The sequence below is a fragment of the Rhodofomes roseus genome (genome assembly GCF_022264815.1).
Source record: "Rhodofomes roseus strain CIRM-BRFM 1785 chromosome Unknown C8Q71scaffold_46, whole genome shotgun sequence".
In the NCBI taxonomy this organism is placed as follows: domain Eukaryota; kingdom Fungi; phylum Basidiomycota; class Agaricomycetes; order Polyporales; family Fomitopsidaceae; genus Rhodofomes; species Rhodofomes roseus.
Genome location: NW_025953002.1, coordinates 115,396 through 132,475, shown reverse-complemented (window position 1 = coordinate 132,475; position 17,080 = coordinate 115,396). Strand labels below are relative to the sequence as shown.

The following is a 17,080-nucleotide window of genomic DNA, read 5'->3' as shown; positions in this document are numbered from 1 at the left end:
GGGACCTTAGGTTCTAATCGTCCTTGGATGGGGAGGATGGTCTGAGACGCTGCTAAGTCTGTCTAGCAGGTCGAGCGGGGAGTTTCTGATATCCAAGGAGCTGGTGAAGCTTCAATAGATAACCAGGTCGAACTGAGGTTCGACCGCTACTGTACACAGGTCTTATATACATGGGGAGTTCAGGGCAGGTCCTGAACGAGTCACAACCACCTAGCCAATAGGAGCGCGGGGGAGTGAGTCATGACGAGTCAGGGATCGAGTCATAAATAATGAGTCAGGTATGAGTAAGGGACGAGTCATACTGAGTCAGAGATCACGTGAACTGCTCCGGGTTGGACCGGAGCAAACAGCGAAGGAGTCCGAAGACTGGAACCGTAGCGTCATGGGGTTGGGCCCATGCTAGGATAGTACAATGCTCAAGTGCAAATAAGGGAAAACAAACGTTGACGTAACATAAGCCCCTTCCTAGGGTCGACGACCTCGTCGATCTTCTAAGAATAAGGCGGCGGCGGCGGAGCATTCTGAATGGTGGTGGACCCGTCACGATGACGGTGGATGACGGCGTCGACTTCTCCAGTATCGGTATGCTGGAGCTCAAACGTGCCCGATACCGGTGAGGCGATCGTGGGTGAGGGTTGGAAGGATGACGTAGGAGTGGTAGCGAGTTGGCGGAGAGGGACCTGTTCCAGGTCCTGAGTGAAGTCCGCCAGGGGTTGACGTACCGGCTCGGGGCGAATTAGGTGAGGGGGGCGAGGCGGGGCTTCGCGCGTCGGGATCGACCGGACAGGCACATTCTCGTCGTTTTCCTCCAAAAGGCCAAAGGAGGGCTCCAACGTCTGGATGACGAGGTTTCTTCTGCCGTCATCGTCGACCGGGGAATCCAGGTCCACGTCCGTGAGTCCAGGCGAGGTAAGGATTCCGCCGAGGTATGGTCGAGGATGAGGGGTCGGGGGTCGGACTCCGGTATTTGCACGTCGCTCGCTACGAGGAGGACGGGCGCCGATCAGGTAGGTTTCGTCGAGGAAAGGATGGTCCTCGTCGTGCATAGAGTCGCCGGCTCGACGGGCCTCTTCGCGGGATTCGTATACAGAGATCATTGCTGCCTCAACGTGCATGGCCAGGACCGTGGCACGGGTAAGGCTGACAAAGATGCCGTCGATGCGACCATTCCGGACCACATACCACCTATTGGCCTGCTCGAATCCGATCCGTTTGCCGCGTAGGGTAGGAGGAAGGAATTCGGTTGGTCGGGAGGTGATGAGACCACTGAGCGCGGAGTAGATATGGTTGGCTTCCATCAGCCAGCGGTGGGCGACGGACTGCGTGAAGATACCTCCACGCATCAGGTCGTTCAGGGATCGGAGGTCCGGCGGGAACGTGGGTGCTTCAGCTTCGGAAGCTGAACAGAGGGCCTCGGTATGTCCCGGCTGGCGACGATTGCATCGGGGGCAGCGGTAGTGAGAGCAGTCGATGGTTCGGTGGTAATCAGCATCGGTGCCCTGGCAGACGATGCACGGGGAGTAGTTGGTGATCATGCGAGCAAGGTCGCGTGCGTCGACATTCGGGAAAGTGGGGGTTACGATGAAGTCGCGAGAGTAGGTGATATCGTTGATGGGGATCAGGTGGCGAGCGGCTTGTTTGACCGCCGAGTAGTCTTCGAGCTCCTTGAAACGTCGGAGGAGTCGTCGCGCGGAGGCATCTCGTCGGGATATGAAGAGATGGATGGCGTCCTCGAGGAGGTCCTGCTGGACCCAAACGTCCGCCGCTGCCTCATAGAGGTCAGTCAGTGTGTCCATTGCATCGAGAACGACGTTGGGGTCGTCGTTGATGAAACCATCACGCTCAAGTTGCGTGAGGAGGGCCCCGGGTGCGCAGAGGACCTGGGAGGCGAGGGGCCAGTTGAGTGTCCCTGGTGGAAGTGGTTTCGTACGAAGGATGGTTTCGAAGAGGGAGGTCGAGTCGCGGGTCGGAAGGAGGGGGTTGCCTTGCGTGGAGGCCGAGGAGTGGGGCGGCATCGTAGTTCGTGTCCTTCGGTGCGCACTCGGAATCGGCATTTGTCACAGAGGTGGTAACGGGGGTCAAGTGGGAGACGTTGCTTGCGGTTCAGGCCGAGATAGGGGAGCTGGGTGATGACCCACGCGTCGTAGTAAGCCTTGAGAGAAAGGTCGTCGTAGGCAGCGGTGGAGGGCATAGAGCTCGACTCAGCAGTCGCAAGCGTTGTCGTCTTGGGGTCCGAGTCTCACCACTCCAAGACGGCTCTTCTCTTTATACTCGTAGAGGAGTCGGAGATGGTGCGCGCGCTTGTACTCATCAAGGGTCTCTTCCCCTGTGCCCAGGAAGACGTCTTCGGGTTCCCACGAGTTCTCACTGGGAGGGTACCCTTTCCACTTCACGAGGTACCGGCGTCGGCTTGCCGTTCCCTTGTGACCAAGGATAGCTTCGAATTCCCAGGAGTTTTCTCCGTCTACTTTGTCCGGGGGAGGTTCTGTATAGGTCGGGCCGTGTTCCTCGGTTTCCTTGTACGGGGATAGGAGACCGGCGTGGAATACAGGGTGGATTCGCCATTGCGGAGGCAGTTGGAGGCGATACGTTGCTCTTCCCATGACCTCGGTGATCTTGAAAGGACCTTCCTTCTTAGGAGCTAGTTTCCTCGTGGCGTAGGGGAGGCGGAGGTGCCGCGTGTCGAGCCATACCTGCTGATCTTTCTTGAAGGCAGGCGTGCGGTCCTTGATTCTCTTCTCGATGACTCGTTGCGCAGCTTCTAGTGCAAAAGCGGCTTCTTCTCGCGCTTTCTGCAGCCGCTTGAGTCGTTCTTCCGTGGTTGGGGAGTCAGCAACTTCGGTGATGTGGGGGATTCCTCGGGGTTCATATCCCATCATTGCGTAGAATGGCGACATCTTGATGGCGGAATGAGGTCGGGAGTTGTGCGCAAACTCGGCGTCAGGGAGCATCTCGTCCCATGTTTCAGGATTGTTCGCACAGAAGATTCGGAGGAATATCTCGAGTTCCTGGTTGGCTCGTTCCGTCTGGCCATCAGTCTGGGGGTGGTACGCCGTGGAGAGTGCGCGTTCAATTCCGGTCAGGCGGCAGAGTTCTCCCATGACCTTGGATGCAAACTGAGGGCCGCGATCGGAGATGAACTTGCGTGCGAGTCCGAAGCGTCGGTACACGTGGTCGTGGTTCATCTTGGCGGTTGTTTCGGCGTCCACCTGGTCCGTGCATGGGATGAAAATTACCCCCTTCGTAGAGTCGTGGTCCACCACGACATAAATAGCATTATGTCCGCGGGGAGTCTCGGGGAGTGCAGTGATGAAGTCCATTGTTTGGCATGAGAACGGTGTGGCGGGGTGTTGTGGCGGGATTGGGATGAGAGGAGTCACTGTGGGATGCGTGCTCGGTTTCATCTGCTGACAGATTCCACATCCCTTGACGTATCGTGCGATGAATTGTCCCATTCCAGGCCACCAGAAGTCGCGTTGCACGAGGGTGGTCGTCTTGTGGATGCCCGGATGTCCTGCGGAGGGGAGCTCGTGGTACAAGCGTACCACGTTCCGTCGGAGTCCCGCATCCGGAGGAACATACACTCGTGATTGATACCATACCAGGTCTCCGTCCGTCTGCCAATCCGTAAGCGAGGTCTTCGCAGGTGCAGGTCCTTTGCCAAGGAGAGCATCGAAGGCCTCCTTTACCATGGGTTCCTTTTCATGGCAGTCTCGTAGGCGATCGAGGAGGTCCGCGTTGATGGCTCGCACGAAGAGCTGGGGGGCTAACATCACGATGTCGTCGTTGTCATCAGCCCCGGTATCATGGTCACTGCGTCGGGATAGAAGGTCGGCGATGGTCATTTGCGTTCCAGGGACGTGTGCCAGTTCATAGTCGAATTCGCTGAGGAACAGCGACCATCGTGCTTGTCGTCGATTGAGCTTCTGCGCGGTGCGCCAGTAGGTCAAGTTACGGTGGTCCGAGCGGATTTGGAGCTTGTGCGGGCTACCTAGGAAATAGTGTTTCCAGGTCTCCAGACCGCGTATGATGCTGAGGAGTTCGCGGTCGTAGATCTCGTAGTTCCGTTCGGCGGGGTTCAAGGACTGGGAGATGAAGCCACAGGGGTGCAAGTCTCCGTTTGCATCACTCTGTAGCAGGACACCGCCGGTAGCAAACTTTGAGGCGTCGCATTCGAGAGCAAATGGCCTGGTTTCACCTGGCATGACCAAGGTGGGAGCACGCGTAAACTCGTGCTTCAGATCCTCAAAGGCAAGTTGTTGCTCCTCGTCCCAATGCCATCGTACGTCCTTCTTTGTGAGGTCCACTAGGGGTCGTGCACGCTCAGAAAAGTGGAGGATGAACCGTCGGTAGAAATTCGCAAATCCGACAAAGGAGCGGACTTGCTTGACTGATTCGGGTACGGGCCAGTCAGCGATTCCGCTCACTTTCACGGGGTCCATGGCAATGGTGTCCGGTCGGATTATCATTCCCAGGAATTCCACTTCAGTGACGTCAAAGTGGCATTTCTCGGGTTTGAGATAGAGGTCGTGGTCCTTGAGGCGCTGGAGGACTCGTCGAGTCCGTTCGTGGTGTGTCGTGGTGTCCGCGGAGTAGATCAGGATGTCGTCCATGTAGATGACTAGCCAGCCTTCAGCTAGCATATCTTCGAAGATGGAGTTCATCATCCGTTGGAACGTCGAGGGCGAGTTGCATAGACCGAAAAACATGACCGTGGGTTCGTATAGTCGTGGCGGACCCTGGTTGGATCCGGGAACCGCGAAAGCTGCCTTCCACTCATCGCCCTCCTTGATTCGGACATTGTTATAGCCGGCGCGCAGATCCATCTTGGTGAAGATCTTTGCGCCTTTAAACTTGTCCATGAGGTCTGAGATCAGGGGGAGGGGGTAGCGGTCTTTGACCGTATTCTCGTTAAGCTTTCGGTAGTCCTGACAGGGTCTCCACGTTCCATCTTTCTTTCCAACGAAGAAGAAAGGGCTGGCTATTGGAGAGTTTGAGGGTCGTATGTAACCTTTCGACTCGTTCTCTTTCAAGAACTTGTCAAGTTCCTCGCGTTGAGCATGACTGAGAGGGTAAACCTGGGTCTTCATCTCCGAAAACCCCGGTTTCAGGTTGATCTCGTGGTCGTACTCGGTGTGCTCTGGGAGTCGAGATGCCGTTACTTTGTCGAATACCGGGAGGAAGTCATGCAGATAGGGAGGAACAATTTCCTCAACCGTCTTCTGCTTCTTTCCAGCCCACTCAGAGAGCGCTAGCTCAGTGGCCGTGGTGGTTCGTCCGATCGAAAATGCCGTGGGGATTAGTGCGCCGGTGCCGGTTCGTATCATCCGATTGATAGCATGCCTGGACGGCAGGGGCTCTGGGGTGTCTTCGTGTTCCTGCGTCAATGGTGTTTCAACGAAAGCGAGTGTTGCCAAGTAGTTTGCACCAGGGGCATACGATGCCAGGAATTCGTCAGGGTCCAGATCTTCGGTCATGGACCGGAGTCGTGCTTCATAATCTTCCTCGCTCTCGAGCGGTTCAGGGTGTGGGTTCATAGGGGGGAAGTTGGGGAGTTCCTCAATTGGCTCGTCCAAGAGAGAAGTCTCCGCTACAACTCCCTTCTGAGGAGCATCAACAGCTCGCTTGTGTTCTTCTTCGGGAACATCCTCGACGGTCACTCGTCGAGGTGGGGTTGGTTCACGGGGTTCTTCGGGGCTGCAGGCCCGATCAGGTGGTTCCTCAACTTGTCGGCGGATCCGGTAGACGGGAGCGGGAGGTAGCTCCACTTTGATAGTTCGTAGGATTTCCGCCTTGCTAAGCTGTTCGTTCTGCTCGCGTTTGGCCCAGTACGTCTGGTCTTCAAACTCGAGCTCGCCTGTCTTCCAGTCGATGATGGGGTTCTCCTTCTGGAGCCATTCATGGCCTAGAATGAGATCCTGTCTTCCGATCTCGGCAACGTACGCCTTAACAAGCTTGGTTGTTCCCTTCCATCGATAGCGAAGGGCGACGGCGTGCGATATGGTTCCCTTCTTGTTGGGAGTATCGTCTACGTTGAAGACCGGGATGGGTCGGACAAGGGGTACCGAGGGTAGGCGTAGTTTGATGACAAGACGAGGGTGGATGTACGTGGCCATTGCACCGCTGTCGATGAGAGCTTCTGTTTCGATGTCTTGATGCACTCCGATCACCATGAGAGGAAAGTAAAGGGCTTTGAATTGCGTGATTCCTGTTACTACATGGGATATGTGGAGTGCATACGTGGGGTCTGGGCGCATCGATGACTCAGACCCACTCAAAAATCCTTCGACATTTGCTCAAAGAGGGGGGCGCGTTCTTCGAGCGGAAGTTCCTGGAAGACTTCTCGTACATAGGCGGGAGTAACTTCTCGCACGTGGGTAGAGGAGGCGGGCACACGGCGTGGGGAAGTTCGGTTGCGCTGGGTGAACTTCGGGTTCTGTCTCTTCTCGGGACAGTTCCTGAGGAGATGTCCGGGTTTGTGGCATCCGAAGCAAAGGCCCAGCTCCTGGTGACGTTGCCGTTCCCTCTGATCCATAGCATCGATCTCCATAGGTTCGTCCAATCGTCCGCTGCCTCGTCCAGAGGGGTAGGAGGAGCGGTGGTTGTTACCTCCGCTGTTCCCTCCCTCGTAGTAATTGGTATTGTAGATCTGGCGGGAGTCGAGTCGGAGGACAAGGTCAAACCACCCTTGCAGGGTCGTGGGTGGTTCCATATTCATTGCCTTGTCAAGGAGATCACGGCGGATTGCCCTCTTGAAGAATCCGGAGAGGGTCTTATCAGAGAGGTCGGTCCTGGATGCGATGGATCGGAATTTGGGGATGAAGGCAGGGGTGGGAGTCTTTCCTTGCTTTAGAGTCGTAAGCATTATCGAGTCTCTGTCTCCTTCGGCATAAACGGGGAACGCCTTCAGGAAGGCCTCCTTGAAGTCTTTCCAGGACTCAAACGCATGCTTGCCCTCTTCTTGGGCATCAGCTTCTCCGTCCATGTGCAGCTTCTTCCAGTAGAAAGCATCACTGTTGTCATCGATGAGGAGAAGAGCGTAAGCGATCTTCCGTTGATCGTTGGCATCGGCGTTGCCTGTCGCGCTGTAGTACATCTCGAGACGTCGGATAAACGGTTTCGCATCGGTAGCTTGTCCCTTGAACTTGTCAGGTGCGGGGACCTCAAGCTTAGTAGCCGTGTTCGTGCGGGTGGTAGACATTGCGTCGTCTGATTCGGGTTCGGGTTCGGATTCGGGTTCGTTCGACTGCGTCTCGAGTTCCGGTTCGAGAGGCTTCTTCTCGACACCTGTAGCGAGGTTCGAGGAGTACTGGGTAAGGCTGGACGTGCCTACTTCGGGTACAACGTGTACCAGGGGGCTAGTTCCTACTGCGGGGGAAGTAGCTTCGTGCTTCGAGAGTTCTCGTCGGATAGCCGCTGGAGTCGCCGGCTTCGGTCGTTCGTCTTGGATCTTCCTGATCCGTTCGGCAGCCTTTCCTTTGGTGTCTAGGTAGGCGCGGGTCTGTTTCTGTTGCTCTTCGAGGGGAACAGTGTCGTGGAAGAAGGCCCAAATGCGCTTCTCTCCTTCTCGTTCTGGTTCTTGCACAAGCACAGGTCTGTGCTCACCGGTGTCGTTCTGATACTCGAAGAGGCGAAGGTCGTCGTTCCACCAGAGGTTCGGTAGGGTTGGGAGCCCGTAGGTAACGGGTTCGATCTCAACTCGGTAGTCCGTGGTGGATGGGGAGTCCCCTAGACGGAGGGGCACTCCGGAAGCGTGTGTGAAGATGTGTGGGCTCTGCGCCTGAGCAGGCGGAGCGTAAAGATCAGTTCGACCTTATGTTACGCGAAGCGTGACACCTAGAGCACTAGCTCTCAACCTAACCCTAAACGTAGGGACCTTAGGTTCTAATCGTCCTTGGATGGGGAGGATGGTCTGAGACGCTGCTAAGTCTGTCTAGCAGGTCGAGCGGGGAGTTTCTGATATCCAAGGAGCTGGTGAAGCTTCAATAGATAACCAGGTCGAACTGAGGTTCGACCGCTACTGTACACAGGTCTTATATACATGGGGAGTTCAGGGCAGGTCCTGAACGAGTCACAACCACCTAGCCAATAGGAGCGCGGGGGAGTGAGTCATGACGAGTCAGGGATCGAGTCATAAATAATGAGTCAGGTATGAGTAAGGGACGAGTCATACTGAGTCAGAGATCACGTGAACTGCTCCGGGTTGGACCGGAGCAAACAGCGAAGGAGTCCGAAGACTGGAACCGTAGCGTCATGGGGTTGGGCCCATGCTAGGATAGTACAATGCTCAAGTGCAAATAAGGGAAAACAAACGTTGACGTAACAGTGTGGTCATCTCGCACAGCCCGGTGTTCGTCCAGGAACTCGCCCATGCGGGACGCCAGGGGAGTGCTCGAGAGGCCGGAGAGAGTAGTGAATTGCACGAGTATACCCCCGGGTACCGGGGCATATACCCGTACCCCTACCCGCAGGGGTCACCTACCCTCCCGGGGGGCACGGGTCTCACGGGGGTACGGCGGGTCACGGCGGGTCACGGGTACAAACGAGTACAGCACGGGTTTGAGCTCAAGATCATATTATATACAGGGGATATCTGACATCAAACAAAAAATATAGCATTGTTGTGTGGTTCCGAGAAGCCCCACACATCCTCCACGTCCTCGGGAGGATCGTTGGAAGCATCTTCGCGCGTGACAGACTTCACGTCCTCGTCCTTGATGAATCCGAGGTGGCTCCAGTTGTTCAGGCACATCAGCGCCCGGATAGACTCTGCGGAGAGTCCGTTTCGCAGGTGTGAGATAAAGATTCGGCCCTTACTAAAGAGCCGCTCAACCGCGACAGATGTAGCTGCAGAAAGAAGAGTGGTCAATGTTACCATGATTTGTGATCAATGACAATGAATGTGTTACGTACGAGGAATAGTGAGGTACGAAACGGCCATGCGGGAGAGACTTGGGTACATCGCCCGTGATTCATCGCGAGTCCACCAGCCAAGCGCGCTGTCGATGGACGCATCGGGATCGGAGCTCAGGTAATGGTCGAGTTCATCGGCGATGGGAACCGCAGTCTTCTTGCGGCTTGCGCGCGCGGCGTCGAACATATTTTGCTTCTTGGTCGACGCTGAGGGCTGCACACCCGTTGGCGGCTACATGTGCAACGACAACCGGCTAGTAAGTGAAGTGGGAGGTATACAGTAGCATCAAAACACACCTGTGGTTCGTCCATGTCCTCTGGTTGCTCACGCGGTAGTCCATGGCCCTTCCAATCCTCGTCGTAGGCCTGCCGCACCAAGAACCGCGCGTCCGTAATCCATTCGTCTGGCCACGCGTTGTCACGGAAATACTGGAGCTTGTTGCGGGGATCAAGAACTGAACTGAACGTCAGTACATTCACATCGCATGAGGTACGCGATGCTTACCCATTGCAATACGGTAGACCGCTGATTCGTCGCTCTTGTTATAGTAGTGATTGATGGCGCGCTTGCCCAAGCTCACAGCGACACGAATAGCGGGATCGAGGGCGTGGTTGAGGGCATCAGTGGCGAGCTGTTTGTCGATGATATCCATGGCTGGGATAACATCGGTGAGGCCTGGCGCGTCCTTCCCCTCGCGCGAGAAGAAGTGCGTGGCGTCATAGAATACCTGTTTGTGCCGGCAGCGCGTGACGTTGACCACCGCCACGAAACGCGAGGGTGTGTCGGGGCGCATGGCGGGACAGCGAGTCGCAGCGGCCGGGCGACGTGTTGACAACCGAAGGCCGCGAGTCAAAGGCGCAGGGCCAAGTGCGGTGGGAGAACGAGTCGGCGCCGGGCGGATGGTCGGAGATGGCAAGCCGACGATGGCAAGCGTGTCGACAGTGGGTTAGCAAGTGGGCGGTGAGACCGCGCAGCCGCAGTGGGAGGGCGGGAGAAGCAGGTCGACCGCAAGATGGGGACGAGAGGGCATGAGCGCGCAGCGACCCAAAGAGGCATTGTAGAGCATATACGGTAAGTCAACAGTGGACCCACAATGTGACTAATGGTGACTCGCCTGTAGCACGTCACGCAGTTGCGCGGCGATTGTCCACTCTCTCTCATCGAGCTCCCACCGGCGCAGGTTGTTTGCCTGCGCCTCCGTCATCTTGTCTATCGCGGCCCTATACTCAAGAGCGACGTCCAGCATCCTGAACGTCGAGTTCCACCGCGTGCGAACATCGCGGGGGAGCTTGCGCGCCTTCATCTTCAGCTCCTCGACGATCTTCCTCCACGTCGGCAGTAGGAGCGTTGTTGAGTGGTGAATGGCCATGGAGATCTTGCGGAGCTTCGGAGAGGTGCATACAACAAAGGTGAGTAACTAATTCAAGGCATCCACACGTCAAGCTTACCTTTAGCAGCATCATCTTCACTGGTCGGACCTCTGCCTCCATCGAGGCCCGGCTTGCGGCGTCCAGATCATCACGGACGTCATAGAAGCCATCGAGACTATCCGCCCCTTGCGCATTCTCATCCTCGTCGTCAAAGTCGAGGTCCTCCATCATTTCTTGCAGCTCTTTGTCCCAATCTTCCAAGTCTGGATCTTCGTCTTCGTCAAGGTCTGTCGCTGATTGTTTCTTCTTTTTATTGCGTTTGGGCGGCTCAAACTGACGTAGCACCATCTTTGCCACCAGGTTGATGATATGACAAAAGCACCGGCTGCGTGCGCGGGCGCCCCGAAACGACAATATCATGGCCTCCATCTCTTCTATCATCACGTCGTTCGACGACGCGTTGTCGCAGGTCACGCCGAGCATCTGCACGCGCGAGTAAGTCTCAATGTGTTATGCGACAGCTGTGAGCTAACCTTTGTGTCGAGTTTCAGTTCGTGTATCATGTCGGAGAATGCGGTCGCAAGATTCAGGCCGCTGTGGGATTTCGCAACCTCGATGACATCAAGGACCATGGTCATCGGCGCGCCCTGATGCTCAAAGTGGACCGTAAATGCCACCATTGCTTTTTGGTTCGGCGAGGTCCACGCATCGGTTGCGAAATTCAATTCGCCGTCATAATCCTGTCGGTGCGTGAATACACCCCCTGTCTGTATAGGTTATTCTGTACTTACCTGCAACCAGCGCCCGACACGCTCCTTCACACGCCCGAACACCTTCCGGACATCGCGTCCAACGGTCGTAGGCGACGGCAGTTTGTACTCGGGCCGGCCAGTCTTCATCAAGGATTCAAACCCGCGGTCCTTCACAATGTTGAAGGGCCGCATGCTCTCCGCCACCCAACGCACGATCTCCGCGCTGGGCAATGCATCAGGGTGGGAGGAATTGATCTCGGTGCGTTTGTCTACTCACCGGGTCTCCGTGGGCGTGTGCTGAATAGTCGAGTAGCGGAACGACTTCTTGCTTGCCGCACCGAACGCTACCTTCAAGTTCTGCGTCCGCCTGTATTTCTCGATACTGTCCTTTGCCTTCGACGACGTCGACATCCGGTCCGCGGCTTCAAGAGCCTCTATACCCCAGCATTTCCGTACGTGTTTCCTCAGATTACTGGTTGATCTTGCATCCTTCGAGGCCAAATACCGTCGCACATCGTGCTTGCAACCGGTGTTCGCGCATCGGAAGGCATGCAGGCGCCGTCCATCAACATATTCGATGGCAATGTCCGGCTTAAAGAATGCGTACACCGGCGCCGTCCACTTCCGCTGCATACGGGCTACAAGGTGGGTGAGCCGTGCACTTTTACAGCAGCTCGTTGACAACAAACCTAGTTCCTGCTCGGCTGACTCCTCGTCAAGGTCGTCTCCACCGTTGGCAGACTTCGTCGTGCTGCTCTCTTCGCCGTCGGAGCTTGATGACTCTAGCACAATTGGCTCGCTCCCCTTCTGCGACGACAAAGGCTCGTCAACATCTTCGACATCTTCGATCTCAACGGAGTGCCATCTCGATGGCCCCGCGCTCGCTGTCGATGGCCTGGTGCTCGCTGTCGCAGCCTTCGCGCTCGCCGTCGCGGCCTTCACGCTCGCTGTTGAAGCTGTCGAAAGTCTCGGGCCCGTTGTAGCCTTGCGGTTGCTGCCGCTCGTGCTCGGCTGAGTGTCGGTACTCTCGGTGCGCGGCTTCTTCGACGTCTTCACATTTCTCGTAGGTGATTCCGCTGCTCTTCGCTTCTCGGTAGGCACTTTCGGTCTGTTGCTGACGCGGTTCCCAGACATGGTGGGTGGGTAGGCTCGGGAGAGGGGAAAGTCGGAAGGCTGAGGCAATAAGTACTTGTGACGGTGACTCAGGCTTACGGCAGCATTCCCTTTGATAAATGTATATTTTATTCTACCGGTACCTGAGCTGGTTGGCTATAAAGGGCAATAGCCCCAGATCGAAATCTGAGCTGGCGGTGAGTCCCCGAAGGCCGGCGGCACGACTTTCCATAACGGGTAACAGGCGGGTACGGGGGTATGGAAATGGCTACCCGTACCCCTACCCTCGTGTACCCCTACCCGTGACCCCCGCGGGTCGACCCTACCCCTGCAATGCACTAGGAGAGAGACACAGGTGCAGAGCCGCGAGGTGGGGGCGAGTCGACAGGAGGGGCATGCAAACACAAACGCGCGTCGGTAGAAGGAGTGAGCCCACACATGTGCTTCACCTGCGCGAGCGAAGATGCGTCGAACGAGAGGGGTATCCCGAGCTCGACCCGTACCCTAACCCGCCCGGGTACAGACTCACCGCAGGGGGCGAGAAAGCATCAGCAATATACATCGTCAGTAAGCACACTGGCAACAGAAGAGATCACGCACCGAAGGCACTCTGGCAAGCCGTCTGCGGAGACCCTGACCATGCGTGAGTCACGCAAGAGCTTGCGCGCGAGCTCCCATTCGCCGACGAACCATCGATTGACTGGGGTACTATGAATCCACCTGCACAAATGCCACGTCAGCAGCAGCACGGCCAGAATACGACTTACCTCGGTAGTACCGACGTACCCGCCCCGCTCAATGCGCGCCCCGCGCCCACACGTCCAACCAACCGTTCTCCGCCGCCCTCGCACCCAAGATCGACGGGAGCGAGGGCAATCGCGGGTAGGCGGGGCGGGTGCGCACGGGCCACACGACGCGGTGAGGGATGCAGTCGGGTGGCGGGCGCGAGAGGCGGCAGCCTGACGCGGCCGCGGCGGGTGTGTGGGCACTCACCTGCACTAACGGCACTCCCTGCCGCGCCTTCCCTTTCTTCCCGCCGAGCTCCCCTGTCCATGGCTCCAGCGACGCACTTGTTGTGTCGCTAGAGCCGTTCGTGGCCACCCGACGCGCGATCTTCGGACGCGCGGCTGGGAGACCGACGGGGACGCGATAGGGCGTCCCGGGTGTAACGTCCGGAGCCCGTCTCGTGACGACGGGCACGTGGGGAGGGCGGTTGAGGGCGCGCTGGGCGTACGAGGGCGGGAGGACGGAGGGGGGGGGGGATAATGGGAGACGGCGGCGGCGACTCGCGCTCGCCGCCTCGCGTGGCCCCTCTTTTGCCGATGCGCCCGGGTGTGCTCTTGCGCACGGCGTGGCGCGTCTTCTACAGGGTCCGGGGTGACGCGCGAGGTGACAGGAGGGCGAGGAGGGCTGGTGGAGAGGGTGGGTATGCCAAACAGGAAGGGGGCGGTTACTTACCTGATTTTCCGGCCCTCCTGTGGGTTCTAACCCTCCCCTCCTTCCGAGTTCGGTACGCGTAGCTCCAGCGACGCTCTTCTGGCGTCGCTGGAGACGTTGGGGACGGGCGGCGCGCGGTCTTGGAGCGCGGTTGATCGCTTGCTGCCGCCGCGACTGGGCTGCGCGCGTGCCACGTCGCGGACGCGTCGCGCGTCGACCCGCTGGCAGGCCGCGTTGTCGAGGTGGGACCTGTCGCCCGAGAGTGCGCGGGAGGTGCGATGAAGAGGGTGAGGGTGGGAGGAACGGTGGGCAGCGGGGATCGAGCTTGCGTGTCGCCACTGGCGCAGCCCGTGACGTGGGCAGGCGACGAACGGGCAGAAGGGGAGACAGACTGCGTGGGGATGGGAGGGGTGAGGCCGGCGAGGTGGTGCGCTGGGTGGCGGCAGCCAGAGGTCGGCGGCGTGAACGCTCTGGCGCGTCGCGGCTGCCACGTCACTGCCCGTTTCGTGCAAACGGGCGCGTGCGGCGCGTTGCGCGCGTCGGGTGAGTCCTGGCGGGCGGGTGTGTGCTGGCAGGCGGCGGCGGGCATGTGGGCGGCGGCACCGGCGGGTGCTGGCGTCGGTGGCAGCGGCAAGGTGGGTGGGAGGACGGCGGCAGTGAGGTGAGTGGGAGGACGGCGGCGGCGACGAACCGAGCAGTCGCCGAGCAGTCGTAGTACACCACCAAATGGCGCCCGGCAGACCGAGGCCTGAAGTAATTAGCTGCCGCCGAGCTCTCCCCTTGTATGACTATGTGAATATCACGACCTTAGCCTCGCGTGACGGCTAAATATCACGGAAAGCTGACCGATCAGCCTAGCGGCATCTGAGAGAAGTGTGCCTCTAAGCTTACTTGTCGGCCGGAGCGAGTATGAGACGTGCTCTGGTCTGACGACTATGTCACAGAACACCACAGCCTCGAATTGACAGCTGGCCTGGACATTGTCGTCACATCACCATAGTCTGTGAGCAAGACCATTGAGTGACCAGCGAAAAGCCTACGATTTGAACCATCACATAAGTCATACATCGCACAATGGGCTTGTCGCAGGCTGACCGCCAGTGATGCTGTAGGTACGATACGCCGAAGCAAGACCTTGCTGTAGCAAACCATTCCAAACGATGTTTCTGTATTTCTCCTACATCTAATCGACCCAAACAGACCGTTTATGTTTGTCCTGAGTCCTATTCGGACAAGCTGAACTCGCTACTGTGTCTAAGGACGGGCGCCTATTCCGCTAATCCTGACGGCCACATTCATGAGCGGACCATACCCATTCCTAACGGTACACCCGGGCTGCATATTCCCCATTGTCAACGGAAACCCGACGCCGGCCGGAGAAATGTGTCCGGAGGTTGCAAACCCACCGGCCGGCACCTGAGGTGCCCATTGTTAGCAGACTGGCCGGTCTTGTTTTGAACGGACCGGCCGATGGCAGGGAAAATCAACAAGTGTTACTGAACAATGGTCCGGAATTTAATCTATGGTTGTAAATGGACCGGCCGGAGAGTGGCAACCACATTTATAACACTCCAGCAGGATTTCATCCCTGTGTTTGGAAATAGTCCGGCCGGAATGCATCCCTACGGTTTCAAATGGTCCGGCCGAAGGTCATATACCTTTGTTTATGATGTACCGGCCGAAGGTAATATATCTAAATTAATAACACACCGGCCAGAGGTGATATACCTACATTGAGAAAGAACCGGCCGGTCATAATGTACCCACGCACAAAACAAACCGGCCGGCCATGACATAGTTTCACTACACATTGACCGGCCAGGCATAGCATGCCTATATCAGAAATGAACCGGCCGGTCATATGGAGCCTGAATATCAATTGCTCCCACCATCCTGGAAACATATTCATTGATGCACTGAGTTTTCTGGACCATAAATGCACTGGACCCAGGTTTTTTGGGCTTTGAATCCATTTTTAGCATCCCCATAGATGCTCCCAATTTTCCAGGCACATGCAAACCATTCCAGAGCTTTAGAATTATTAAAATTGAGTTTTCTGGGTTGAAAATAGACTAAAACTAGCTTTTCTGGGCTGGAAATGCATTAGAACACATTTATTGAGCCTCCCAATCCACATTTACAACAGCTCTGAGCCTTATACACCAAGTCCGAGTATTTTACACAATTGCCGAGATTCCACAAAGTCCCGGCGCCGAGGATGCACCAAGTCCCGGCGCCGGGGGTGCACCAAGTTGCGGCGCCGCAAGTGCTCCAAGTTGCGGCGCCGCAGGTGCACCAAGCCTCGGCGCCGCACCGTCTCGTTAAGCGCCGAGAAACATCGCTCGGCGCCGAGACTTGGTGCACCTGCGGCGCCGCAACTTGGAGCACTTGCGGCGCCGCAACTTGGTACTACCTCGGCGCCGAGTTGTGCTAAACCTGAGGAATAATGGAGTTTCTAACAATGATCACAAAAAGATTACTGATGTTTGTTACACCAATGACCTTTTGTAGCTCATCTTATAGGGAATGTTAGGTTCATTAGGAAATCTCCTAATGACACTACAAAGGTTTGTATGTGGTTACTTATAAAAAGTGATGTTTGTGTCTCATTGTGTAGGGAATGGTCTGTTGATAAGTAAATCTTCTATTGACACTTCAAGGATTTCCAATGGTCAGGCCGGTACAGCTGCTTTTCTTGTCTGGCTGGTAAGTAAACTTACTGATGACACTACAGTATATTGTATTCAATTTGTACATTTGTAGCTCATCTTATAGGAAATGTTAGGTTCATTAGTAAATCTTCTAATGTCATTACAAGGGTTTGTATGTGGTTACTTATAAAAAGTGAGGTTTATATTTCATTGTGTAGGGAATAGTCTATTGATAAGTAAATCTTCTATTGACACTTCAAGGATTTTCAATGCTTAGGCCAGTACAGCAGCTTTTCTTGTTCAGCCAGTAAGTAAGCTTATTGATAGCACTACACATATTTGTATCTCATCTTGTGGGGAACATTAGGTTGATAAGCAACTATTATGATGAGACTACAAGGATGTGTACATCTCATGCTGTTGTTATTGTACAGTAGACAGAACACTACATTACAAATGTGTAGTACTATGACAACTTCTGGCTGATCTAGCGCCCACACTAAAGTTGGTAGCACTTACAGCTTGGAAGATTAAGCTATGAGATTTGGCATATGTGCTGCTGGCTGTATGAACATACATTATAGCCACTAACCTAATGTGGGCAAAGAATACTGCCATGGTGAGGAGAGTAAGAAGGGAGCAGGGACATGCACAATTAGTGATATGTCTCTGAAGTGATAAGTTGTTGCCTTTATGTACAACTTTTGTGCCAACATGTGTCCAGATGAACAAGTACATTCATCAAGTCATGTATGGATGGGTTGCTGATACATGTTTCATTTATCCTCATACATTCTGCTATGATCATGATGGCCACACCCTACATATATATCTGTATGTAGA

General features: G+C 56.0%; 1 protein-coding gene across 1 annotated transcript; it reads right to left on the bottom strand.

The window, feature by feature from the left end:
- Nucleotides 1-9,243: 9,243 nt before the first annotated feature.
- Nucleotides 9,244-9,593, bottom strand: C8Q71DRAFT_680495 (uncharacterized protein; the record flags this gene model as incomplete). Its single annotated transcript, XM_047919745.1, has 2 exons — nt 9,244-9,368; nt 9,419-9,593. Coding segments are annotated over 2 exons (300 nt in total), but the record flags the coding sequence as incomplete, so codon positions are not given.
- Between the last annotated feature and the right edge of the window lie 7,487 nt (nt 9,594-17,080).